The 26,066-nt window shown below is 40.1% G+C and overlaps 1 protein-coding gene across 2 annotated transcripts in view; it reads left to right on the top strand.

Annotated features, from left to right (window-relative positions):
* Positions 1–14,062, top strand: part of DCLK3 (doublecortin like kinase 3) — a 44,836-nt gene extending 30,774 nt beyond the window's left edge. For both annotated transcript variants that reach the window (XM_039526180.1, XM_039526181.1), the window contains exons 3-5: positions 3,033–3,165; positions 4,098–4,265; positions 7,819–14,062. In XM_039526180.1, coding sequence (XP_039382114.1) covers positions 3,033–3,165; positions 4,098–4,265; positions 7,819–8,015 — 498 coding nt within the window. In that variant the 3' untranslated portion in view covers positions 8,016–14,062. The remainder of the gene's footprint in view (positions 1–3,032; positions 3,166–4,097; positions 4,266–7,818) is intronic.
* The last annotated feature ends 12,004 nt before the right edge of the window (positions 14,063–26,066 follow it).

Genomic DNA, 26,066 nt, shown 5'->3' with positions numbered 1-26,066 from the left:
TAATGCCAGTTGAAGGGGTATAGGAGGATTTGACACCTCCTGTTAAACATGGCTCAGCTTCATAGTGTAGACATGGCCAGAGAAAAGGAGCAGGAGTAGCTGTGGTCAGGTTAATGGAGAAGGGAAAAGAGGATTCACTGCTGCAATGGCCCTTCCTTCCAAGTCAAATAGTAGCTTGGTAATAGAAATCATATGGGTGCACAGTGATGGATGCATTAGAAACCCCTAAGTATGATGATGGCAGCACTAACTGCCATGTTTGGTTGACAAGATTGTACTCTGTCCCATGGAACACACACTGTAGGCTTGGGAGAGGCAGTCGGTTTTCAGCTCAGTAGGCTGTGGAGCCTTGGATCTCGGTCACATCACTGAGATTATATACTTTGATCTCAGAAGGAAAAAGAGATTGACAAGTAATTTATTCTACCAGAGTGTATAAACATTTGTGTAGGGGAAGTCTACTTGCTTTTCTGCTGCCTGATGAAAGGCTCTATAGCAGAGAGAGAGAGAGAGAGAGAGAGAGAGGACAGGGATAAAAGAACTGTGTGGAGCAATGATAGCCACCCCACCTGGGCTGGCTTTTAAATTGTTTCCAGGCATAATGAGCTAGCAGATCACTATGTGGTTGGGGCCTCCAAGCATCCCAACAATTTACAGCACTTTCTTTGAAAGATGTGTTTTTTACACAGCCATAAAATATATCAAAGATGTTTAGTATTCCTACCTATTTCGCTGCTATGTGAAAGGAAAACAAATTGGTGGTGTTCTGAAATAACAGGTGGTGCACCATCGCCACCTTGTGTTGGAATGAGAGAGTAGAGTTGAAGATTGGTTGATAAAAGAGAAAATACAATATCGCATTCAGTTGAATGGGGTTCTGCACAGAAGCAGCAGTCTGCCTGCATGGAACTCGTTGCAGGACTGGGGCCAATGTCCCCAAGTTTGAAAATGAGGATGTGAGAATTTCACTTTCATTTATCTCTTAATAAGATAATTTGCAGGGTTTGAGTGGCAGTTGGGTATATTTGATATGCATTTATTAAATATTTGAAAAAAGTTCTGTGTATATGTATGTAGGTATACATAGACATCTACAAACAGGAAGCACATACATACGCAGTGTACATAAAGACTTTATGTATTTCGATTGTATCCGTGTATCCTTCTTGATTTGGTGCTTGTATTCTTAGAGTGTGAGCTCTACTAGGTAACCTGGACTGAGTTTCCCTCTGCGGCTCGTGGGCTGCATGCGGCCCGTCAGGGTAATCCGCTGCCAGACTGTTTACATCTGTGCAGCTGCCCGCAGCTCCCAGTGGCTGTGGTTTGCTGTTCCCGGCCAATGGGAGCTGCGGGAAGTGACAGCCAGGCTCGCGCCACTTCCTGCAGCTCCCATTGTCTGGGGACGGCGAACTATGGCCACTAGGAGCTGTGGGCAGCCGCGCAAATGTAAACGAACGGTCTGGCAGCCCGCCTGTGGATGCAGGCCACAGGTTGCTCACCACTGCTCTATGTATAGACAGTGCTCTAGAAAACTGTGGTTGGTTACCTTTGTATAAATAATAATGTTTTTTGCATTTTGTCAGCTGTGCTGCTGAGAAATTAGAATACAAAATGTCATCGGGGAGTTGACTAATTCTTAAAAAAAATTCAGCAGGTTTGGGTGTGCATTACTAAAAAGTGGTATGGATTTTTTTTATTAACTATATTAATACATATCTTATTTTCTTTTTTGAATTGAAAATGTCTTTTTTTTTAAATTTGCTTAGTGGATTTGGGAACATTGCTATGTTTATAATTTTTGCAATGAATACAAATGTACTTTGACTGGGTAGTGCATATGGGATAGCAAACCTCATCCCATCTGTGCCCTCAGTTGTTTTGTTACAAGGACCATTTTGAATTTGTTGCCATCTCAAGCTGTAATTACGGAATGTGGGGTGTGCTTGGCATCTCACATTCTAACTTATCCCTTCAAAACCTGAGAAGTCCAGATTTCTCTGGATTTTGCTGGATTTCTTGCAGAAAAGTTAGCCACATTTCTTTGTTTCCTATTTTGATAGAGGTTAACACTTTCTCTTTCAAAGCAAAGACGTGATTAGTTTTCTTTTTAAAATTTTAGTATGAATACTAAGTATTGTACTAGTATTAAGAATATTAATATACTCAGTAGCATTTCTGCATTGCTGGACTTTCTAGTACTTTGGTTTCTCAAATATAATGTTTCATTAATTATGGTTTTAAAAAAAATTAAATATCTGTACTAACAAAACTAGGATGAAAGGTAGATTTTGAATATTTTCCAGAGGGATATCAAGATGTAATCTGCCAATGATGTATAGTGATGAGAAGAATGCTCCAGAGTCAGGGTCCCTCCCTCCTGTCCTTTCTATATTATTCCTGTGTTCAACTCCACCATATCCATTTCCATAAAAGGATGCAGAGTACAGATTTGGGCAGAATAATGCGTAAATTTCCAGGTTTTGAAAACCCTTAATAGTGCCATATAAATGAATCAAGTTGAGGGGAATCAGTTTGCAGTGCTACTACAAAATTGATATCTTATCTGAAATTAATGTGACCAGAAATGTTACTAGTAGTGTGAAAGAACCCCACCGCTTTTTTCTTTGTGAAGCATTTAGTTTCCAAAGGCGGTGATGGTGGGTAAATTAACATTGAAATCTCTGTCTGAAACAAGAACAATTTCTTCTTTATTCATACCCGCCACACCACCTGTTTTTTCCTTGGAAATTGCTGAGTAACACAGTTTATAGAAGAGTAAGTTTTCTTTTTCATTTATATCCTTTCCTTCTGAAAATGTTTGTCTTTTTGACTTTCTGAATGTACAGACTGCTCTTGCTTATTGGTATGTTGATTTTTTACTTCATTTTGGCTAACTTGAATTTGTTACTGTTGGGCTAAAGATTTTATCCTCTCTGTTTATCCCCATCTTGAATTTCATCTGTTCATTTGCTTCTCAAACGCCATTGGATTAAAGATCTGTTTTGTGTTGTTTTGTTTTTGTTTTGGTACAGGTTCAGCATAATGCAGATAAATCTACTACGTTGAAACTAGCAGATTTTGGCCTTGCAAAGAAGGTTACGAAACCCATATTTACTGTGTGTGGAACACCAACATACGTTTCCCCTGAAATACTTGCTGAGAAGGGTGAATATAATATCAGTTTTTAAAAAATCAATTACTCTGCCTTTTCTATTCATAAAATATTTCTGTGCATTGCTTGTCACTAAAGAAACCTAACTAACCTTCCTATTATTAATGTATAAATACTAAAATGTATATTCTTCTCAATTGACAAGAATCAAACTAGCATAGATTATGTTTGTTAAAATTGTGTAAAGAAAGAAGAATTGTTTTGGTGTTACTCACTGAAGATTCCTGTTTTCTTCTACCTCATGGTCGAAGCCCCTACAACCTTAAAGTCCCATCAGTGCAAGAGGAGGCAGTGACCCTGAATGGTCTCACTAAGCAACAACCCAACATTTTTGGAAGATAAAGAGAGAGAAGGAAGAGTTGAGGAGTTTCTTATCCAAATATATTCAAACCTGGAAAAGGTTTGGGGTTCAATTTGGCTCAGGGCATGAGTGTGCTGGTTGTGGTTCTTGTTTTTAGAGCAGACTCACCCATCTGTAATCATTCAGAATTACAAAGGAAACTCGGGATCTGTTTACTGCTTGTGGAAGGGAATGTGAACCTGAAAATAACTGGTTTACAAGGGTATTTTTTAAATGTATGCTGCATTTTTCAATTAAGCTATAATAGACACTGGTGTTGTAACACTGACAATATTTGAAGAGGAAAGATGCTATGGAAGGACTGTTATTATAAAATGATAGTATAGTGTAGTACACAGTTTGTCAAGAGCTGCCTTGGTCACTACTTATTCCATTCACCACTCTTGGTCAGAAAACTGAGTTTCTGAGCAGCAGGCAAAGCTGTGGATCAATGGTGTTTCTTAAAGAATGTAATATGAAGCCGGCAGTTCATTGCAAGTCTGAGTTTCATCTCTAAAAGGTATTTTTGGTAAGAGGCATTTAACCTGTGGTATGAAAAATGGTATTTTCTTTTCTTTTCCCTAGGCTATGGACTGGAAGTAGACATGTGGGCTACTGGTGTGATACTCTATATTCTGCTATGTGGCTTCCCTCCTTTCCGAAGTCAGGAGCGAGATCAGGAAGAACTGTTTAAAATCATAGAGCTGGGTCACTATGAATTCCTTTCACCATACTGGGACAGTATTTCGGGTGGTAAGATTCATTACTTATAACCTACCTCAGGATCTTACAGAATGTCACAGTATTTTTTAAAACATGACTTTAGTCCTCAGTTCACATCAACAGCTGTGTGTATAAAAATCAGATCTGATACATTTAAATTGGATATAATTCCCTTTCTGAAGAGCAAGGGTTTTTTCTGCAGTCTGGCTATAAATGTATCTACAATTAAGGCATCAAAGCAGAACATTTGGTGATGTTAGAGTGTGAAGGTCTGTGCAAAAAGACACACAAGGATAATGTCCAAGGGAGACCCCATAACCCCATTGAAGTTAATGGGATTCCTCATCCAGTTTAATACTTTATCTGTCTGCAGTATCTCTTTTGAAAACCCTTGTTCAGCAGTGCCTTTAGTCTTAAGCATGCACATAGAACTCTGTTCTTCCACAGGCCTGGCACCAAGTAACCAAACCTGGCAGCCAAAAGCTCCCTCAATTGCTTGTCCTCCTCTGGTGCCTTGCAGATGAAATCCTCTATCTTGGAAATTTGCCCTTTGCCTCTGCCCTCCTGCCTTCTTATGGGGGACAATGGTGATGCCAAAAGACACATTAGGGATATGTCACCTTGTTGTACTATGGGGTACTGTGCTATATAATTGGTTATGTTTTGGCTATATATAGTGTATGTTTTATAGTAAGAATTAAGGTAATAAAATAAATAAATAGAATAGTGAATACTAGTGTTAGCCATTTTTTAAAAATTTATCTTTTGCAAGTAATAGAATTTTGTCTGTGTTTATGTTAATTAAATTAGAGGCATTTTGGAGGCCCAGGCCCCAATGCAGAAAAAAATAGTTACAAAATTTAGTAAGGTCTAATTTACAATGTCTTTCTCGTTCAACATAAAACACTGTTTGTTATTTTTTGAAGATCTCTGCAAAGAACGGTTTGTGTGAATGAGGAATGTATGCATCAGGGAAAGATAAGGTGTGAAGGCCATGGTTGAAGCCAGATGGCCAAGGGAGGAGAATTAAAAAAACTGAAAAAATTCAAAGACGCCAGAGAACCATCAGCTCGCATCCATAGTTGAGAAGGGGCGGATTAACGACCCTGAGGTGAAGACTAGCATCCTTAAAACAGAAAATAATTCATTAAATCAAAACCAGACCACTACCAAAATTGACCATAAAATCTTTCTGGTTACCTCGCATTATAAGTCAGTCAAAATAAAACCCTTGCAAATAGGTATGCCTCGCCCTGCCTGCCACCACAAAACCATGCAGTAAAAATATATCGCTAGGCACATGCATCTAAAATAAACTATAAAATATAACCCGTGTTGTATATAATAAACAATGTGTGTGTATTGTATCCTAAAAAACAATATTAAAAAAAAAATAACAGCATTACCTAGTCACCAATAAATAAGTGTAAATGCAATGCAAACATTTTATACATTAATAATCACACTTATTACCTTCCTAAGCTAAAAAAAGCCCAAAGTACCGTAATCGCCCCCTTAGTTAACTTCTCCATTTCCCTTGGTTTGAATTAGCAAAAATTACCTAATCATTTGTTTCTAAAAGCAAAAGTCACTCAGTTTTTACAATAAACTCAAAAAAATATAAAGCAAATTTTCCAAAAAACACATGCAAATAAATATATAATTAAAATAGCTGATTCTAAAAAAAACCAACCTTACTGCATATCATTGGTATAATGTTTTTACAAACTGGTCTCCCACTTCCAAAGGTATATTATCAATCATGCTTCATCCATTGTTAATTGTATTGGTACTATTCTGTATTTGCCTAATTAAAATGTTTTGTATGTGTTGCTAAATAAAAATGTTTGTCAAATTACAACCACATGCTCAAATTCCCTTCCAATACGTTGCTATAAAACAATTACCATATATACTCGTTCATAAGCTGAATATTTTTGGTAAAAAGTGATAAATCAAAGAGCGGGGGTCAACTTATAAATGGGTCTACACCAAAATCTGATGATTCTAAACTCTATGGAATCATTTAATTGAATATCTAATACATTATTGTTTTGTTTTACTTGTAGCATCTGCAGGCATGGAGCCCCTCAGCTCCCTGTGTCCACAGTTCGCCGTTCCCAGCCACTGGGAGCTGCGGGAAGCCCCACTTCCTGCAGCTCCCATTGGCTGGGAACAGCAAACTGCGGCCATAGGGAGCGGAGGGGCTCCATGCCTGCAGACGCTCCAAGTAAACAAAACATCCAGACCCGCCAGCAGTTTATCCTGACACCCGGGAGCCAAAGTTTGCCAACCCCTGAATATAGGGTCAGCTTATGAAAGGGTCATACAGTTTTTGCTATTTTTACCTAAGCATCTTGGGGGAGTCGGCTTATAAACGAATGGGCTAATGAACGAGTATATATGGTATATAAAATATGACCCACTCAAAAATTGTTCTCAAGGGGTCAAAAGGGGGATTATGTTGTACCATGGGTACTGTGCTATATAATTGGTTATGTTTTGGCTATATACAGTGTATGTTTTATAGTAAGAATTAAGGTAATAAAATAAATAAATGCTAGTATTAGCCATTTTCTTTTTATTTATGCCTTGCAAGTAACAGACAGAATCTTGTCTGTGTCTGTTAATTAAATTAGAGGAATTTCAGAGGCTGAGGCCCCAGTGTGGAAAAAATAATTACAAAATTTAGTAAGGTCTAATTTACAATGCCTTTCTTGTTCAACATAAAACACTGCAATTTGTTACCTTTTAAAGATCTCTGCAAAAAACTGTGTAAATAAAAAATGTATGCATTAAAAAAAAATGTAAAGGCCATTATTAAAGCTAAATGGCCAAAAAAAGAAAAACCAAAAAAACCCAACCCTAAAAAACCTCAAAATCACCAAAAAAAATCAACACGCATCTATAGTTAAAAAGGGGCAAATTAACAACCCTAAGGTAAAGGCTAGCATCCTTAAAACAAAATAATTAATTAAATCAAAACCAAACAAAATAACCCTCCCGAAGGTGTTTTGAGCCATCAAAAAACAATACCCACTAAAAAATAACCGGTCATAAACTAACTCAGCAAAATCCATAAACTTCAACAAAACCCCCTCAACTATAATAACAAAGTGCTTTGCCATGGGGCTTTGGGTTCGTCTTGCCAACAACTCCAAAGCATCAAATCGCAATCAACAGAGCCCGGCTCCCCTCTGCAACCAATCTGGCTGGCCACTAAATTAATCCAAACTCTAAACTAATAACTATAAACATCAACTGGTGAGACTGTGTGTGTGTGTGTGTGTGTGTGAGACTGACTAAAAAGCATATGCTAACTGCTGTATTCTCAATAAATGCAGTGTGTTGCCTTTTCCCCTATAAAAAAAATCTTGTGTGCTTTTTATAAGCATAACAACCTCATGGCATTAAATTCTGATTCCAATCACTGCACTGACTCAGTGATAGTCATACATATTATTATGGCAAAAGTAGTAAGAAAATGGAGGTAATGTTTTATTTGGTTATCACTGGACATCAGGACATCAACATCATCACACTGTATTTTTTTTCCCCTTCTATTTTTTTTGGCATGAAATAGCAGCGAAAGATCTGATAACCAGGCTGTTGGTGATAGATCCTCAAAAGCGCTACACAGCTCAACAAGTTCTTCAGCACCCCTGGATCAGAACAGCTGGAAAAACCAACAGCAGAAACCTGCAGAGGGAAGTGACAATAAATATTGAGCGCCACTTTCGGAGCCAGCGCAGGAAGGGAGTTGTAGATGATGACACATGAAACCCCTTCTTGTTAATCTAGTCCTCTTTGTTTTTTCCTTTCCTAAATGAATTGAGCCCATAGCTGCTGCTTGTTGTTGCTTGACCTTTTTTAGATTTTGAGAATCTGGGGAAGTTCTGGAATTCCAAGGCCTGGTCCAGCTCCCACTGAAGTGACTGAGTCTTTCCACTGACTTCAGTGGGCACTGGATAGGTCTACATGTGTCCTTTTTTTTTTTTTTTTTTTAAACACTGAACTGGGTCTTTATATTACAAACTGTTTTTCTTTTATAGACTAAAAGTATTTGCTTTTGCAGTTACCATCAGTAATGATTACAGAGTGTTTTCTGTACTTATTTTTATGGTAGCTGCCAGAAGTTTTGTGTTTATGGCACCTTGTTTTGGAAATACGTATATGTATGTAGACACCCTGCACTTAACTTCTAGACCGAGCCTTTATATCAGTTACTGTTTGACAGAAATGATAAGTAAACAAAATATAAAGGAATATATCCTTTAGCTATAGGTTACATTAAATATGATGCAAGCTACTTGTATTCAATATAAATAGTGGTGAGTTGATACAGGTAGAGAAAAATTTGAACCCCTCTTCTTTCAGCAGTGGGGTTCTATATTACAAGGTCAACTCAAACCTCTGTGATTTGGCTTATCATGTGAACACCTAAGTATGTATGAGGGAATAAAAATCCTTGCAGTCTTGCTCACAAAAGTAGTCACCGAATTAGCTATTTTGTGGTGTTAGGTATTAGGAAACATCCTTCCTTGGTCATTCTCAGAGACAGAGCAGTAGAGTGGACCATTGGTCTGTTACGGTATGCAATTCCTATGTTTCTACATTGATTCTTGAGAGAGAGGAAGGATGTCATGGCTGGTAATTTTTCATGGCAGCTGTGCAAGACTGTTGTAACATTTTGCTATGTGCTACTGAGGAGTCTCTCTTTTCCTTCTCTGGGGGAAAAAAAGTCCGGGAGGGTGAGCAATTTCTGTGGGAACTCTGTCTCTCTTTTATGAGGCGGAGTGTGGAGAATAGTTACTCGGTGTTTTTTGAAGATCAGATTTCTCCTCTCAGATCCACACTGGTGGTTCTGGATTCCAGTATTCTCATGTGCTGCAGGAGGGGAAAAAGTTGTGGGACTTCTTAAAGCTCTCCTTAGCCCCTTCTCTGATTGTTTTCCTCCTCTCAACATAATAATTTCCCTCCTCCTCCTCCCTCCTCTGCTTAATCATCTTTTGACTCTTCTGGTGTCTGTTACTGGCCTCCTTCCTCTTGCCACCTTCTCCTGGTGGCTTATGCCCCCCTTCCCTGGTGTTTTACTTGGCTAGTCTACAAGTATGAATAATGGGATGAAATTAAAAACTAAAATCAGGAAAATAGTTCCTATTATTCTATAGAAAAATCTCCCAAGAGAAGTGGAAAAATCTTCAGTTACTGAGTTATTTAAAACTGGACAGGATAAAGTGTTTAAAAAAAAATCTGTCAGGAAAAATCTGGTCTAGGGATTGAGTCTGACCTAATATATCTTTTGTATCCCTGAGTTATTTGTTATCCAACCAAAAGCAAGAAGCACATTTGTTGTCTGTTTCTGGTAAAATTGTCCAACAGCTCACATGTGGTAGTTAACAACAATATTGATATGAAGGGGGCAAACTCAGAGCTATTGTTTCAGTGTTTTTATCTGTAGATACAGTAAAACAATGTTGTATTGTTTCATAATCAGAAGGATATTTTAGTAACCATAAGGACTAGAATATTTTTTTAAGTTTAAAGTTTAAACTGACGGGACTGCCAGGAAAATGAAAGGTGTTGCACCATGTGTCTGTTCTAACAAAGCGTTCTGCAGCAAGAATAAAATGTCAGAATTGAGATCTGGTAAGTGGCCGGAGAGAAGAATTGCGCCTTCAATATTTATGATCAAGTTGAACTGGCTTATGTTTAATACTTACTCAATTAAAGGTTACTGTGGAATTCAACTACTAATCAGAACTCTCAGACCTTTAAATGAAACTATGCCAGTAATTATATTTAATTGATATTCTGTACATTTGTGTCTTGGCCCTGATGAAGGAACGCATCCCTTTTCAGGAAAGAAGTAAAGCATGGGCTCAAGTGCTTTCCTGAACACGGATGTGTTTAAGCATGTGTGTAAGTGCCTTCCTGAGTCAGGGCCCTAAAAAGCCCCAGTATTCCAGAGGCCTTGTGTGGTAATTGTGTGTAAGTAGTAATTTTCCCTCTGTAAACTTGTTAATTCTTTGACAGGAAACTATTGTAAAACACAGCTTCTAACTTGCAATATCAGATATTGCAATTCTCTTAATTTACTTGATATTTTAATATAAGAATAAGCTTGAAGTGACATTTTTAGGTGCAGTGAATCTGCCAGTCTGGATTTCAGACAACCCTGTAGTCTGATCACCTTTAAGAAATTGTGTGTGTGTGTAACAGCTTTATGGTACAGCAGAGACAGGATGCACTAGTGATGAATATAAAAGGGATTCTTATTTCTGCGGCTACAAGGACAGGTTCTTGTCATTCTCTCTGGCTCTCTAAATCCTAGACTGACTAAATGCAGCCTATACTGCCTAATGTCATTGCACACAGTCCTGGCCCTGGACAATGCAGTCATGGAAGGGAATGCTAATACACTACACTATGAAGGAAGCACTGAAGAATTTTACCATTGGTCTTGCACAGGACAAAAGGAGACACTCAGTGATGGATTCCAATCATCTGCCTCAATTGAGATGTTTAGGAAGCATTTCAGTGCTCCTCCTCGGGGCTTTCACCTTCTCCTTTCCCTTCCCTTTTAGCTATTCTCGTTTTTTCTTTTCTTCCCCTGTTTCCAGGGCCCAGTCTCTGCAGCTCTACACTCGCCAGTTCTGTGGATTCAGAGGCCTAGAGCGGTCTAAACCAAGAACCTGAAGCAATGAGTCTGCAGGGGGCCAAAATGTTTTGCTTGCCCAGTACCACCAAGGATCCCCTGCTCATGCTGACATTTAACAAGATGGAGGAGGATTCAGCCAAAGAAAGCTAGCAAAGGCAGGGAATCTGTGAAAGCACCTCAGTCGTGAGGGCTCGCAACCCTCCTCCCATCTAATACTATTTCTTCTCTTCCTCTGCCCTCTCTCTCCTCTTCCCTTCCTATTCCAAGACCTTCCAACCCAGACCCAGTCTTTATGGTGCATAGATCCCAAATTTTCTTCTATATGGATTTGTTCATTGGAGGGAGCTTTTCCCCATTTGTATCTCTCTTTTTTTTTTACCCCCCCCCACTTCAGCAATCTTCTCCGATCACCCCTTCTCCCTCCTATGGTTCCCTGAGATTGAGTCACCTTCCCCTTAGATTTGGATCATCATGAGCCAGTTTCGTTGCCTCAGCAAAGCAAAAAACCCCAAACCAACCAAACAAAAAACAGACAAACCCCAAATCACACAGGAAAACAGCCAGAAGCAAGAGAAGACTAAAGCCGCGTTGAGATCTTGTTCTCACTTTTCCTCTTCACCCTCCTGAGGAGAGTGAAATTTCTCTTTCCTCCTTGTCTTCCTCTGCTCATATTGCCAGACTATTCCATTAGAATAAATATTAAAACTAATTACCAGTGTCCTTATGATTCTGAATATTAAAAAGGAAAAATCCAGGAAAGACCCTTTTAAAAAGAAAAGTTAAGCGTAAAATAGGATTCTGTATTCCAGATGCTGTGGAAATCAATGGCATCTCCCTAAAAAGGAAAAAAAAAATCGAGTAACGGGGTTTGCTAGATACTTTATCAAATTCAAGAGGACGACAAGCAAAAAGTATGTTTCTTTCCTGTGGTTAATATTGCATTTTTCTCACCTCATAAGCTATGATGTTGAAGGCTAAATCCAAACTTTACTTTTGGTGGCAGTTATCATGACTCATAGGCTCACAACTCTCTCCATTAGTACAATTCTCTTCGCTGATTAAATTCTTACTTAATGAAGTTTCCCCCAGACCTCCTCCTTTCTTTGTGCACAAAGGGCAATTCCCCCTTCCACCTTAACAAAAACATAGTATTGCCTTACTTGGGTCCCAATCCTCTCATCTATCTATATTTACATGTCTCAATTACTGTTATATCGCATTACCTCACAATCTTCAATGTATTTATCCTCACAACAACCTTCTGAGCTAGGGAAGTATTGTTATCTGTATTTACAGATGGGGAACTGAGGCCCAGAGAGACTAAAGATGCAGATAGGAACCTAGCAAGTCAGTGCCTAAACAACTAACTAACTTGAAATCAGTGGAGTTAGGACTAGATTTTTAAAGTTATTTAGGTGCCTAATTGGTTTGTACAAGGCTCTACAGGAAGTCTGCAGCACAACAGGGACTTAAACCTAGCTCTCCTAAATCCTAGGCTAATGTCCTCACCATTGGGTTATCTTTCCTCATGTGAGTGCTATTTGATATATAGCTACTTTATGGATGGTTCAGAACAGAGTCATAATCAGAAATCTTGAAAGCCACCAGCTGGTCCTTGGTATACTCCTTCATCAGACATTATGAGGTAGCTTTTCCACCCCTCTACTGAGGTAGCATTTGGTTGCAAGGTAATGTAAGGACTTTTGGAGCATCACCCTCCAAACTCTGGTCTGACTGATGGTTCCACTGGGAAGGAAAGATTGTCTACAGCTTGCCTTTTCCCAGTGTCCAGAATTCAGACTGGTAGATGCAGTCTGCCTGGGATTGTGACAAGTTTATTCTATCTGTAAATTGATCTTTTCAAAGGCATGAATCCACCAATTTACTTCCTTCTCTCCTTCCTAGATGTCCTTTCTCTTGCCTCCTAGATTTCTCCTGAAACTTCTTTTGGTGTCAAGTTTGTGTCCTATGCAAGTCCAGCAGTAGAATTCAACAAGGTTGTGTCATGAGCTTCTCAGAGGAGTATGGGCCATCACAATGATTTGGCATCTGTATTGGTACTGTTGATCCTATAATAAGACCAATTTACAGGTAGCATGAAATTGTACCATTATTCCAACTGACACTGGGATATAAACTTCAGCATGTGAACACTGTATATCATGTATTCTAATTTACTATATTAGGAGTACAGGCTGTAAGTGTATGGGTTTTCTAACAATATATATTTTATCAGTTTTGGAAATGTGTTTAAAAAGACTGATGCTGGCACAGTCCGAATGTAATGTGTCTTCATTTTCACTGGGAAAGACCTATTCTAAGGCCTTGGTCATACAAACACACGCATGCCTAATTTCAAACCACAATCACTTCATTGATTTCAATGGAGGCTACTCACAGTAGTGAAGCGCAGCAGATATGTACATATTTTCAGGATAGGGGCATAAATTAGTTCCAGTAGGGTCCTTATTTCAGTGCCATAACTAATCATGTCCATTGAACATTTTGTTCCAGCAAGCAAGCATGACAACTGAAGCTATTTCCATTAAAACCACATGTACATAGCAATGCATTGAAATGTCATATATTCATTTTTTAAAATTCTAATTTATTTATTTTAAAATGGATTTACTTTGCTTGAGAAAACAAGCAATTATAAGTAAAATTGACAATTATTACAAAAGCTACTTCTTCAAAAGGACTCGGTTTTTCAGCAGTTCATGTATATTTCAATTCTGACATTGAAAAGTACTATTTTCCTGTAGGTCTTCAGCATCAATACTCTTGTACCTGAAATATCATAAATAGAAATGTATATAATATATGGATGGCATATTAAGAAGTTACAGAAGTCAAAGGCTTTCTCTATAGCTGATGAATGCCTGTGATAAAGTGGTTGCCATTTAAAATCTGTATGTGTCCACATTTACCGTAACATGCTACCTACGATACCACAGCTTCCCTACTATTCAACTAGGAATAACTGTGTGGTATCGGTTATCAAATACTTGCCTTTTTATAGTAATCACTCTAATTTATAACAATGCCGCATTGCATTTTAGTGGTATGTTCAGAGGGCTAATTAAGACTGTGATTTAATGCTTTGATCTTAACAGCTGGATATAGTTATGTTTCCTGTGTTCCTAATAAAGTCACAGTCTGGCAATACTTTACTGAAATATGCTTTTAAAATTGTCACAACCAGATGCTATTTGTTGGGAAGGGAGGAGGTGATTTCTTGTAACATCCAGTCTACTTGTTCACTAAACCAGCCTTGCATTATAAACAGAGATTTTATTTACATGCAAATAAAACCTGCATTGGCACTTCAGAAACTGCTTGGATAGTGCAAAAAGTTAGTTTTAATCATTTAAAAGGGAAATGGTTCAGAACAGGAAAAAAACATTGTGTGCTACCATCAGGGCTGATTAGTGATGTAAGTAAACAACTAAGATCTGGAGCATTAAGGTTATCTCTAAATACTAAATTAGATCAGTGCAGCTTAATTTAGAAATAAAAGTGCTTCTGCAGTAAAGTAGTGGGAATATCTGCTCAATGGAAAAATACAACCAGACTATATTGGTTGGGGGAAACATTTAGGATCCATTACAAACTATTTCCTAAATCCTTTGTTGATAGTTGTAGTGAATAGGGTCTATTGGATGCTAGGTTTGATTGCTTAGAGTTTCATGCCTTAAATGAACGATGGTCATATTATTATTGCTCTGTGAGGCAATGATGCCTCTTAGAATACGATTGTCGGTGTCCCTTCAGAAGGCATGTCTCTGGAAAAATTTCAGCACAGAACTTTCCAAAAAATATTTAATCTCAAAGGTTTCAGTAATGAAGACAGTTTTTCTAGAGAGACTTGTAATTACAGAGTGGATCAGAAGTCTGTGAAATTCATTACAGCAGCCCATTATCAAGCAAATTCTGTTACTGGATTGTTAAAAGGAAGGTATAATTTTGTGACCGTAAACATTTGTAGATACAGGGCTTGAGATGTTGACAACTTTAATTAACTTCAGAGCATAAGCTTATCACCTGCTTGGCACAGATAAAACCCATCCTTGCACCCACTTTATGTATGGCACTGAACTGGCCAGGTGCGTTGTTATTGTTTGTCTTCCGAACAATCTGATATTGGCCAATACTGGAAGCAGAACCTAATAGGATATGCTAATGTCTACATACTGATGAGTGTAGGATACATTGTGGGCCAACTTTCAAACATAGAAGCAGTGGTATACCTGCAAAAACACATGCATGTTGCACATATAGAAACTCAACAGATATGCAGTAACCCTGTTGGTGTGCACCTTGCACCTATTTTTAAAATGGTGGCCCTTGTGAAGTAACAGCTAAGCAAAAGAAAAGGAGACCATCAAGACAGGTAAGCACAAGGGATGAAAATGCAAAGAAACTCTTTACTTTTTCCACGATGTCTTTATTTTCTTGAAATAAATCGATGTAAATGAGGCGAAGGAATCTTTGAGTAAAATAAATGTGTTTTCAGTGTGTATAACATTCCAGTGATTGTTTCCCAGTTATTTCTAAGTGTGTCTGGGGAAAAGTGGTTTTGAGTATGTACCATAGCAACCCTAATATCCTCCCATCTGGGTCACCACTCCTGAACAACAGAACTGAGTGTTGGGTGGGAGTCCTAAAAAATAAATAAAACTGAAACCTCTCCATCATGTAAATAAGTCTGAATAATGATTCAACCAAGTAAGGATTTCATTGAAATTTAATTGTGAATGTCTTCATAACTCTCTCAGGCAATACTTAAGAGCACTAAAATGTAATAACAACTCCTCAAGAAAGACAAAAAACACAAGTTTATGGAAAAGGGGTGGGAAGGTTGTAAAACAAAAATGTGCTGAGCTGTAGAAGGGATGCAGGAAATGAGAGGAAAATTTGAACAAAGCTATATACAGAAAACCACTGAAGGCAGGAAAATGAATCTGATTTCCAATTTTTCTTTTTAAACAATCACACCATTATATAGCTGATCCTACTTTTAGGCAATGACATTCCTTAAACAATTAGGATGACGTCTTCTAGGCCAGCTAAGGAGTTTGAATGCCAAGGATCTGTACTGGGACCAGTGCTGTTCAACATATTCGTAAATGTCTGGAAAAAGGGGTAAACAGTGAGGTGGCAAAGTTTTTTAAAACAAACAAAAGGAAGTACTTAACACAATGTACAGTCAACCTGTGGCACTCATTGCCATGGGATATTATGAAGGCCAAAAGTATAACGATTCAAAAAAGGATTAGATAAGTTCGTGGAGCATAGGCCCATCAATGGCTATAAACCAAGTTGGTCAGAGATGCAACCAATGTTCCCTCTAATTTTTCCCATTAATGTGCAGAATTAATTTTGTTATGTGAACCAATATGGAGGTGATGTGTGGCAGGGGTGGGGCCCAGGGGTTTGGAGTGTGTTGGAGGTCTCAGGGTTGGGGCAGATGGTTACAGTGTGGGAGGTGAGGGCTCTGGGGTGGGGCCGGGGATGAGGGGTTCAGGGTGTGGGAAGGGTCTCAGGGCAGAGGGTTGGGGTGTGAGGTTGGGGAGGGCTCGGCTGCGGGTCTGGGCTCTGAGGTGGGGCCGGGGATGAAGGGTTTGGGGTCCAGGCTGCCCTGGGGCTGCAGTGAGGATAGATTACTCCCCCCAGCCCTCTTTCCCTGCAGCAGCACCTGGGCTGGGGGAGAGCATCTCTCCCTGCCACAGCAGCTCCAGGGTTGGGGAGGAAGAAGCGTTTTGCCCCACCGCAGCCCCAAGCTTCCCCATCACCCCCACCTCACCCCACTGACATCTTCCAGGCCCACCTGTGGCCACACCCCTGAGTGCAGTGTGAATTCCTGCACGGCTCTGCTCATTAAGTGCACAGCTCTTGGTGTCCTGTGCGGCTGTGCAGGCACGCACCTTAGAGGGAATGTAGGATGCAACCCCATGTTCTGGGTGTCCCTAAAACTCTGACTGCCAGAAACTGGGACTGGACGATAGGATGGATCACTCAAGTACTTCCTTATGTTTGTTTTAAACCTGCTGCCTATCAATTTGAATGGGTGACCCCTGATTCTTGTGTTATGTGAAGGGGTAAATAACTCTTATTCACTTTCTCCTCACCATTCATGATCTCTTAGACCTCTATCATATCTCCCCTTAGTCATCTCTTTTCTAAGATGAACAGTCCTAGTCTTTTAATCTCTCATATGGAAGCTGTTCCATGCCCCTACTAATTTTGGTTGCCCTTCTCTGTACCTTTTCCTGTTCTAGTGTATCTTTATAGACCAGAACTACGTGCAGTATTCAAAGTGTGGGCACATTATGGATTTATATAGCAGCATTATATTTTCTGTCTTATTATCTATCCCTTTCCTAATGGTTCATAACAATCTGTTTGCTTTTTTGACTGCCACTGCACACTGAGTGAATGTTTTCAGAGAACTATCCATGATGCCTCCAAGATCTCTTTCTTGAGAGGTAACAGCTAACTTAGACCCCATCATTTTGTATGTATAGTTGGTATTATGTTTTCCAGTATGCATTACTTTGCATTTATCACTATTGAATTTCAATTGCCATTTTGTTGCCCAGTCACCCAGTTTTATGCAATCCCTTTGTAACTCTTCACAGTCTGCTCTGGTCTTAACTATCTTGTTTTTTTTTTTCATGCCCGTCACCCCAGTCGGGGTATGGGCCGCCAACCATAGAACTCCAGAGTCCTCTATCCTGGGCCATTTGCTCTAACTGGTTCCAGGTATAGCCCATTTTTGTGCAATCAGCCTGAAGGTCGCGTCGCCAGGTGTTTCTTGGACGGCCTCTTTTCCGCTTGCCTTGGGGGTTCCACCGCAATGCCTGTCTGGTGATGTTGATTGGCTGCTTGCGTAGTGTGTGTCCTATCCAGCCCCACCTCCTTCTTCTAATTTCCATCTTGTCTCACTAATACCTAGTAGGGTCAGGTTGTTGCTCCTCATCTTTACTGCAACCTGCGCCGTCTTTCCTGACTCGTACATGGTCCTCACGTTCCATGTGCCGATGGTAATCCTGGTTGCAAGAAGGGTGATCGGCTTAGTGGCTTCCTCGCAGCTTTCACCACCCAGCATCATGTGTCTTTGAGTTGAAGACCCTTCTTTTTCCAGGATAAAAGCCTCTGTTATCTCTATTGTTGGCGTTTCTGTAGCAAATTAATGTTTTATGGGGTGGGGTTGCTAGCCCCACGCCCAACCCTCCTCCTTTACCCTGACTTGGGACAGGCAGATGGCCCCAAAGGGCCACTCTGGTGGAGTTAACTATCTTGTATCAGCTACAAATTGGGTCACCTTAGTATTCATCTCCCTTTCCACATCATTTATGAATATATTGAACAGCACTGGTCTCAGTTCAGATCCTTGTGGTGACCCTGCTATTTACCGTTTTCCAAGGTAAAAACAGACCATTTATTCCTACCCTTTGTTTCCTATGTTTTAACCATATGCCTATTGATGAGAGGACCTTCTCTCTTCTCCCAGGACCGCTTACTTTGTTTAAGAGCCTTTGGTGTTGGACCTTGTCAAAGACTGTCTGAAAGTCCAAATACATTATATCAACTGGATCACCCTTGTCCACATGCTTGTTGACAGCCTCAAAAAGTTCTAATAGGTCGGTGAGGCATGATTTCCCTTTACAAAAGTCATGCTGACTCTTTTCCAACGTATCGTGTTCATCTATATGTCTGATAATTCTGTTCTTTACTATAGTTTCAACCAATTTGCCTGGTACTGACATTAGAGTTAAGGGCCTGTAATTGCTGGGATCTTCTCTGGAGCGTTTTAAAAAAATCGGTGTTACATTAACTATCCTGCAGTCATCTGGTACAGAGGCTGATTTAAGCGATAGGTTGCATGCCACAGTTAGCTCTGCAGTTTCATACTGGAGTTCCTTCAGAATTCTTGGGTGAATGGCATCTGATCCTGGAGACTTATTACTGCTTAATTTATCAATTTGTTCCAAAACCTCAGTCTGGGACAGTTCCTCAGATTTGTCACGTAAAAAGAATGGCTCAGGTGTGGGAATCTCCCTCACTTCCTCTGCAGTGAAGACTGATGCAGAGAATTCATTTAGCTTCTCCACAATGTACTCCTGTGGGAATTCAGCACCACTGCACAAGCACAGCATTAATGTCCCCCACAGATTCCACCCCCATCAGAATAATTGATTCTGATGTGGAGGCAAAGGGAAGCTGTAATTACACCTTTTGCCCACCAGGTTGTGCCAGAAGAGAGGACCGTGGGCTCATGGGCTGGAGCAGCCAGCTGCTGACAGGGAGAGGTCGCCTTCCTCACAGCCCCTTGCCTGCAGGGCCAGGTGAGGAGGCACAGGCTATGGGGGCTGGGAGAGAACAGATTGGGGGGCACACGGATGCTGGGCAGAGTCACACAGGCTGGAGTTCAGAAAGGCTAGTGGGCAGAACAGTTTGGAACGGGCACAGAGGCTAGTGGGGTGACAGCATTGAGCCAGGGGCTGAATGGGAGTAGGGGTGCAGGGCCACATGGGATACATAAGGATGGAGGGGATACATGTAGGGATACATAAGGATGGGGGGAGGAGGGTGCACAGATATAAGGAGATGGGGCAGCTATGCCAGGGTGCGGGGACACATTGGCGACAGGGGAGAGTGGGGGTGCAAGGCCACATGGCAACATGTACAGATGTGCTTGGCTGAATTGAGGTGTAGGAATACATGGGGACTGGGGCAGATGTGCCTGACTGAATGAAAGAGGCTAGGGATCAGCCAGGGTCTCACTAACAATCCCTTCCCAACCAAAGAACCTGTTCATACTTCCCCTAATAACCCTCCAGGTTCACTCCCCCGCTTCTTCCTAGCATTTGCTTCCCTCTCCCTCAGCTCCTCTGTTACCCCTGACTCACCTAAGCCTTTGCACTGCTTCTAAGGGTTGGAGGAAAATACATTTCTGTATTGTAGTTTAAATGAATTATTACTCAAAGTTCTATATTAATATGCCTAGTAAGGAATTTATTTGTCAAAAAACATTTCCTGAATCTTTTTTGTTATCTGTATTGTTACAGACATAGTTGTTGACAATAAATTACCAAAATAATTGACACTGGCATGATTATATTGTGTTATTTTGACTAATAAAATATTCAGAATTTTAAAATATTGTGTGCAGAATTTTTTAATTTTTGGTGCAGAATTCCCCCAGGAGTAGCAACGGCCTTGTCTGCCTTGAATGCTCCTTTAGCACTTTGATCAGCTAGTGGCCACACTGGTTGTCTAGCAGGCTTCGTGCTGCTGATGTTTTAATTTTTAATTTTTTGCTGTTAGTTTTTGTGTCTTTTGCTAGTTGGTCTTCACATTCTTTTTTGGCCTGGCTAATTATACTTTTACACTTGCATGTAGCAAGGAGAGCTAGAGAGAGCTGGTACCAAGGGAAGGGGATTGATTGAGAGGGTGCATTGTCTGAAAGTGAAGGCCCAGAGATTCTGTACTGGTAATTTGGGCCTACATTATAAGAAAAAAATACTCACTTTTCTGTATCACAGAAGAAATCAATCATACAAGTGTACTATCAGCTGGCTTGAGGCTGAGAGCTCTCTGTAGATGTAAATCATGAGTTAATAGATAAAGTGCCAGTAGATAGCACTCAACATATGTAGTGTTGTGCTTTGCCACAGTTCTTAACAATATGCAAGCACTGGTGGCCATCTAGGGGAAATGTGAAGATCCATGGTCAGCTGAACTCTGTACACTACAGTATTACAAATGACAATCAGGTGTCCAGGTGGGTGAGGTAATACCTTTTATTGGACCATGGATTACCTCATCCACCTTGTCTCTCTAATATCCTGAGACCGACATAGCTACAGCTACACTGCAATCAGGTGTCCAGGTTACTACCTCAGATGGGTAAGAACATAAGAACGGCCATACCGGGTCAGACCAAAGGTCCACCTAGCCCAGTATCTGTCTACCGACAGTGGCCAATGCCAGGTGCCCCAGAAGGAGTGAACCTAACAGGCAATGATCAAGTGATCTCTCTCCTGCCATCCATCTCCATCCTCTGACAAACAGAGGCTAGGGACACCATTTCTTACCCGTCCTGGCTAATAGTCATTTATGGACTTAACCACCATGAATTTATCCAGTTCTCTTTTAAACGCTGTTATAGTCCTAGCCTTCACAACCTCCTCAGGTAAGGAGTTCCACAAGTTGACTGTGCGCTGCATGAAGAAGAACTTTCTTTTATTTGTTTTAAATCTGCTGCCTATTAATTTCATTTGGTGACCCCTAGTTCTTGTATTATGGGAATAAGTAAATAACTTTTCCTTATCCATTTTCTCCACACCACTCATGATTTTATATACCTCTATCATATCCCCCCTTAGTCTCCTCTTTTCCAAGCTGGAGAGTCCTAGCCTCTTTAATCTTTCCTCATATGGGACCCTCTCCAAACCCCTAATCATTTTAGTTGCCCTTCTCTGAACCTTTTCTAGTGCCAGTATATCTTTTTTGAGGTGAGGAGACCACATCTGTACACAGTATTCGAGATGTGGGCGTACCATGGATTTATATAAGGGCAATAATATATTCTCAGTCTTATTATCTATCCCCTTTTTAATGATTCCTAACATCCTGTTTGCTTTTTTGACTGCCCCTGCACACTGCGTGGACATCTTCAGAGAACTATCCACGATGACTCCAAGATCTTTTTCCTGATTAGTTGTAGCTAAATTAGCCCCCATCATATTGTATGTATAGTTGGGGTTATTTTTTCCAATGTGCATTACTTTACATTTATCCACATTAAATTTCATTTGCCATTTTGTTGCCCAATCGCTTAGTTTTGTGAGATCTTTTTGAAGTTCTTCACAATCTGCTTTGGTCTTAACTATCTTGAGCAGTTTAGTATCATCTGCAAACTTTGCCTCCTCACTGTTTACCCCTTTCTCCAGATCATTTATGAATAAATTGAATAGGACTGGTCCTAGGACTGACCCTTGGGGAACACCACTAGTTACTCCTCTCCATTCTGAGAATTTACCATTAATTCCTACCCTTTGTTCCCTGTCTTTTAACCAGTTCTCAATCCATGAAAGGACCTTCCCTTTTATACCATGACAGCTTAATTTATGTAACAACCTTTGGTGAGGGACCTTGTCAAAGGCTTTCTGGAAATCTAAGTATACTATGTCCACTGGATCCCCCCTGTCCACATGTTTGTTGACCCCTTCAAAGAACTCTAATAAATTAGTAAGACACGATTTCCCTTTACAGAAACCATGTTGACTATTGCTCAACAGTTTGTTTTTCTATGTGTCTGACAATTTTATTCTTAACTATTGTTTCGACTAATTTTGTAAGCAAGCAAGTGTGGGCTTATGGGAGTTTTCCAGGGCATTATGGAATCAGCCACCTGACAGGATTGATGTTTCCTGTTACATCACCAGAGTTAAGGTAGATGTAATTTCAAGGTTGACGCTTATTGTCTGACCTGAATGGATCTTTTCTTTGTGCTGCTCCTATCTTACGTCACACTGCAGAGCAGCATATCCCCCCTTAGTCTCCTCTGGGGCATTCTAAAAAGTGGCTTGAGGCATCTGCATTGGGGAACAATACTCTCTGGTATTAGCACTTTTATAGCAATGTTATCTGAGAATCTCAAAGCGCTTTTCTTAGGTGAATAAGTATCATAATTCCAAAGTTACAGACGGGGAAAAGGAGGCATAGAGAGATTAAGTGACTTGCCCAAAGTCCAAAGCAAGTCTGTGATAAAGTTGGGAGTTGAACCCTGGTTCCTGACTCCTAGTCTAACAGTGCGGGAAAAAATCAGGGAAATTGGTTGTCAGGTCTTTTAAAAAAAATAAACATTATTATTTATTCAGTGTTAATATTGTGATAGCACCTAGATGCCAACCAGATTGGACTCCGATTGCTTGGAGTTGTACAAACATAGTAAATGACAGCTTACAAACTGAAGACTCCTAATTTCTTCTCCAGAGACATAAGTACCGAAAACTGGAAGGCAGGTTTATGATTTGAAAATTCATACTGAAAGTGAGCAGCATATGATATTCATTCTGTTGCTGCAGGTAAACTGTTTTTTCATGCTAGAACCTGTAAACATGCCATTAAAAATAGAGGTGGTTGTACATTCAATCTGACAAGTTTCACATTGCCAAGTGCATCTTGAAAACATGACATAATGAAAGAATATGTTTGGGAAGGACTGCTATTAGGAAAGCCATGGTAGCATAAAAGAAAATGACTGCTTTACATATTGTGATATTAATATAATTTATGTCAACAAAAAGACAAGTAATATTATCATGTTTTTAAAACAGATATCGCTTTAGAGAGCACTAATTTCCTATAATCATATAAATGACTCGCACAGGGTTTTTAAACAAACCAATCAACTTCCTAGAAGAATTTTAAAATGAGATAGATAGCTTTACGGGCTCCCTCATTTAGCATCGACCATGGTAAAATTTGTAAGACAGGCTCTATGGCGGTTGCCAGCTGAGAAAAACACATGTTGGAATAATAGCGATGTAACCATTGAAATGGAATGTGTTTATCTTTTTAATTGCATTGTGTAAAACTGGGCTTTAGAAACGTTTTAGGAAATGAAAACATGAGATTGCTTTAAGATACTGACATGAATGTGAATATAATATACACTGTGTAGGTGAATATCCCTCTAGTGGCTGGTCCCAGCAACTATGCAGCCTGCAATTTAATTCATAGGTGAAGGCATTATCCTTGAGCTCAAATGGTGGAGGCTTTGAGGCGAAAATGCCCAGATTCAGTCCCACTTGATAACTGTGGCTGCAACTTGATGTCTGTTCTGTCAAAGATTCATATAATTCAAATGGTCAGCTCATATCACCAGTAAGCATCATTTCTTCAATTTAAGGCTCTTTCAGCAAGTGTTAATGTTATAAATGAAAAAGATCCTCCCTCTGGAACTTTAACATTATGTTCCTCTTGGCTAAAAGATTACAATGTATTTATGTGAAGGTGATAGCCATGTGATAAACTGGAGAGGCATGTGATAAACTGCACTGGTATGTGATACATGTGTTTACCACACATCAACATAATATATCGCGTCTATGAATGCACATCCTGCCAGTTAATCTATCTACAGAGAATACAAGCCCTAAGGGAAAAAAATGAGAATGGAGATGAGGAAGCGAGAGGGAGAATTAAAGAGGATATTTGACCTCTGATGTTATGTTTCTACCAATCTGTGAATCCAGCATTACATACCAAAACGTCATACGACCCTATGCTGCCCACCTAGGATTGTGTTGTATTGTCAGTCTGCATGTGCTGTTCCCAGTGGTCTGTGATTCTTTCTTGGATCTCTGAGGAAATTAAATGTAGGTAATTTGCTCCCAAATTATCTCTGTGTGGGCTTTTTTCTCTTTAGTGGTTATGTTTCTGGCAGGGATTTGCTCCATTGCAGGTAACTTACTAGCTAAATGAGGTCCTGAGCCTGCGGAGGAGTGAGCTTGCTGGCTTCCGAGATGGAAAAGGGTTTAAAGGATGGGGTGGACCAGCTTCCTGGGAGATTTTTGGCTCCCCACGGGACTTCTGTTTGAATTTTTTCCCCAGGTCTTCCTCTCCAACTGTGATCACACCACTCAGTGGAGCAGCCGTTCATACACCGATTGGGATTCCCCTTCAGACTCATTCCATTCCTCTGAAAATATCCCAAAGTTGTGTTTTATATTTAACGTCACAGTTTTCTTTATCTTTGCTCATCAGTTAACCAGGTAGAGCCAGTGGGAGTTTTCTGTTAAAGGGAGATGTTTTTTTTTTTCAATTGACATGCACATTTCTCCCTGTTAAGATTTCCATTAAACAGTCATATACTTAGATAAATGATTTCCCACAAGGATGTCTCCCCTAGCTCACTTTTGAATTATTTAATGTATTTCTGCAGCCGATAGCTCAAGAACACACAGATAGACCCTACAGGAGCAAGTTCTTTATTTATTGTACTCAAGGGAGACTGAGGATTGTGAAACACTAGCTGAAGCCTGAATGCAGCACATAAATAATTGCAAACGAAGAGGAAGGTGTGAGTCCCTGGTCACAGTGAGCAAGAAGTCTGAAGCCTCAGTGGAGTAGCATGGTTTAGTGGCTAAGGCAGCATCGTAAAAGGCAAGAGACCTCTGTTCTATTCCTGACTCTGCTACAGACCTGCTGTGTGACCTTAGTTAAGTCAATTCTCTGTGCTTCTGTTTTCCTTCCCACCCCTTTGTCTGGCTGGTCCATTGAGATGATAATTGTTGGGGCAGGGACAGTGTGTATGTACAGTGCTAGTACTGCAGGGGCCCAACCTCAGTTAGTATCTCTAACCACTACTGTAATGTCTGTAATGAATTATGGTAACTTCCTCCTCCCACAACGAACTTTAAATGCTCCTTCCCCTTGAGAGGAGTAAGAGAAGCTCAAAGGCAGGGTAGTGACTGAGTGGTCCAAGCTTCTCTCACTGCTACACTCCCTAGAAGCCAGCAGGGAGCAGAGACTGGAACACCTCCCTCAATTTCCCAGCTGGGTGCAACGGGAGCTCCAGGGAGTTCTTCCTCCCCACTATGCTGGGAGAAGCAGGTAGGTGTAGGATGCTGACGCCATCAATGGAATGATCCCTATTGCAAAGGGAAGGGGGCTTGGTATCACTAACACTGGTCAGGTGAGAATGGGAAGGGCTGGCCTCTGGGGGAAACGAGTGAAAAAGGGAAGTAATGTTGCAGCCGAACTGTGGGTTCCCAAGGTTAAAATAAATTAAAAATACTTTAAAGCAGGTAAGGATTGATTGTCACTGAAAGAAGGAGGAAAGAGAGTTAAATATACAGTGTTTTAAAACCTTAACACTCAGTACGGCCAGGGTTAAATTAAACACTGAATGGGGATAAGGATAAATATGTAAACGTAAAAGAGAAAGTTTGGAGTAAAAAATTGTATTTAAAATTTCTTTAAGAATATGGTAAATAAGATGTGCATCTATCAGTCTTCACCTTGGTGACTGGCTTGGAATGTTTTAACCCTTCTAGCTCCTCTCCCCTTTGTTTTTGTCTGTTAGGCCCGATTCTGCAATTAGATCCACATGGGGGTCTTCAGTGGGATACCAGAGGGATCTGTGGATGTAG

The sequence above is a fragment of the Mauremys reevesii genome, linkage group 2 (assembly GCF_016161935.1).
Source record: "Mauremys reevesii isolate NIE-2019 linkage group 2, ASM1616193v1, whole genome shotgun sequence".
NCBI classification, from domain to species: domain Eukaryota; kingdom Metazoa; phylum Chordata; order Testudines; family Geoemydidae; genus Mauremys; species Mauremys reevesii.
Note: the sequence above shows the minus strand (reverse complement) of the source record. Positions and strands in the feature narration are given on the sequence as shown.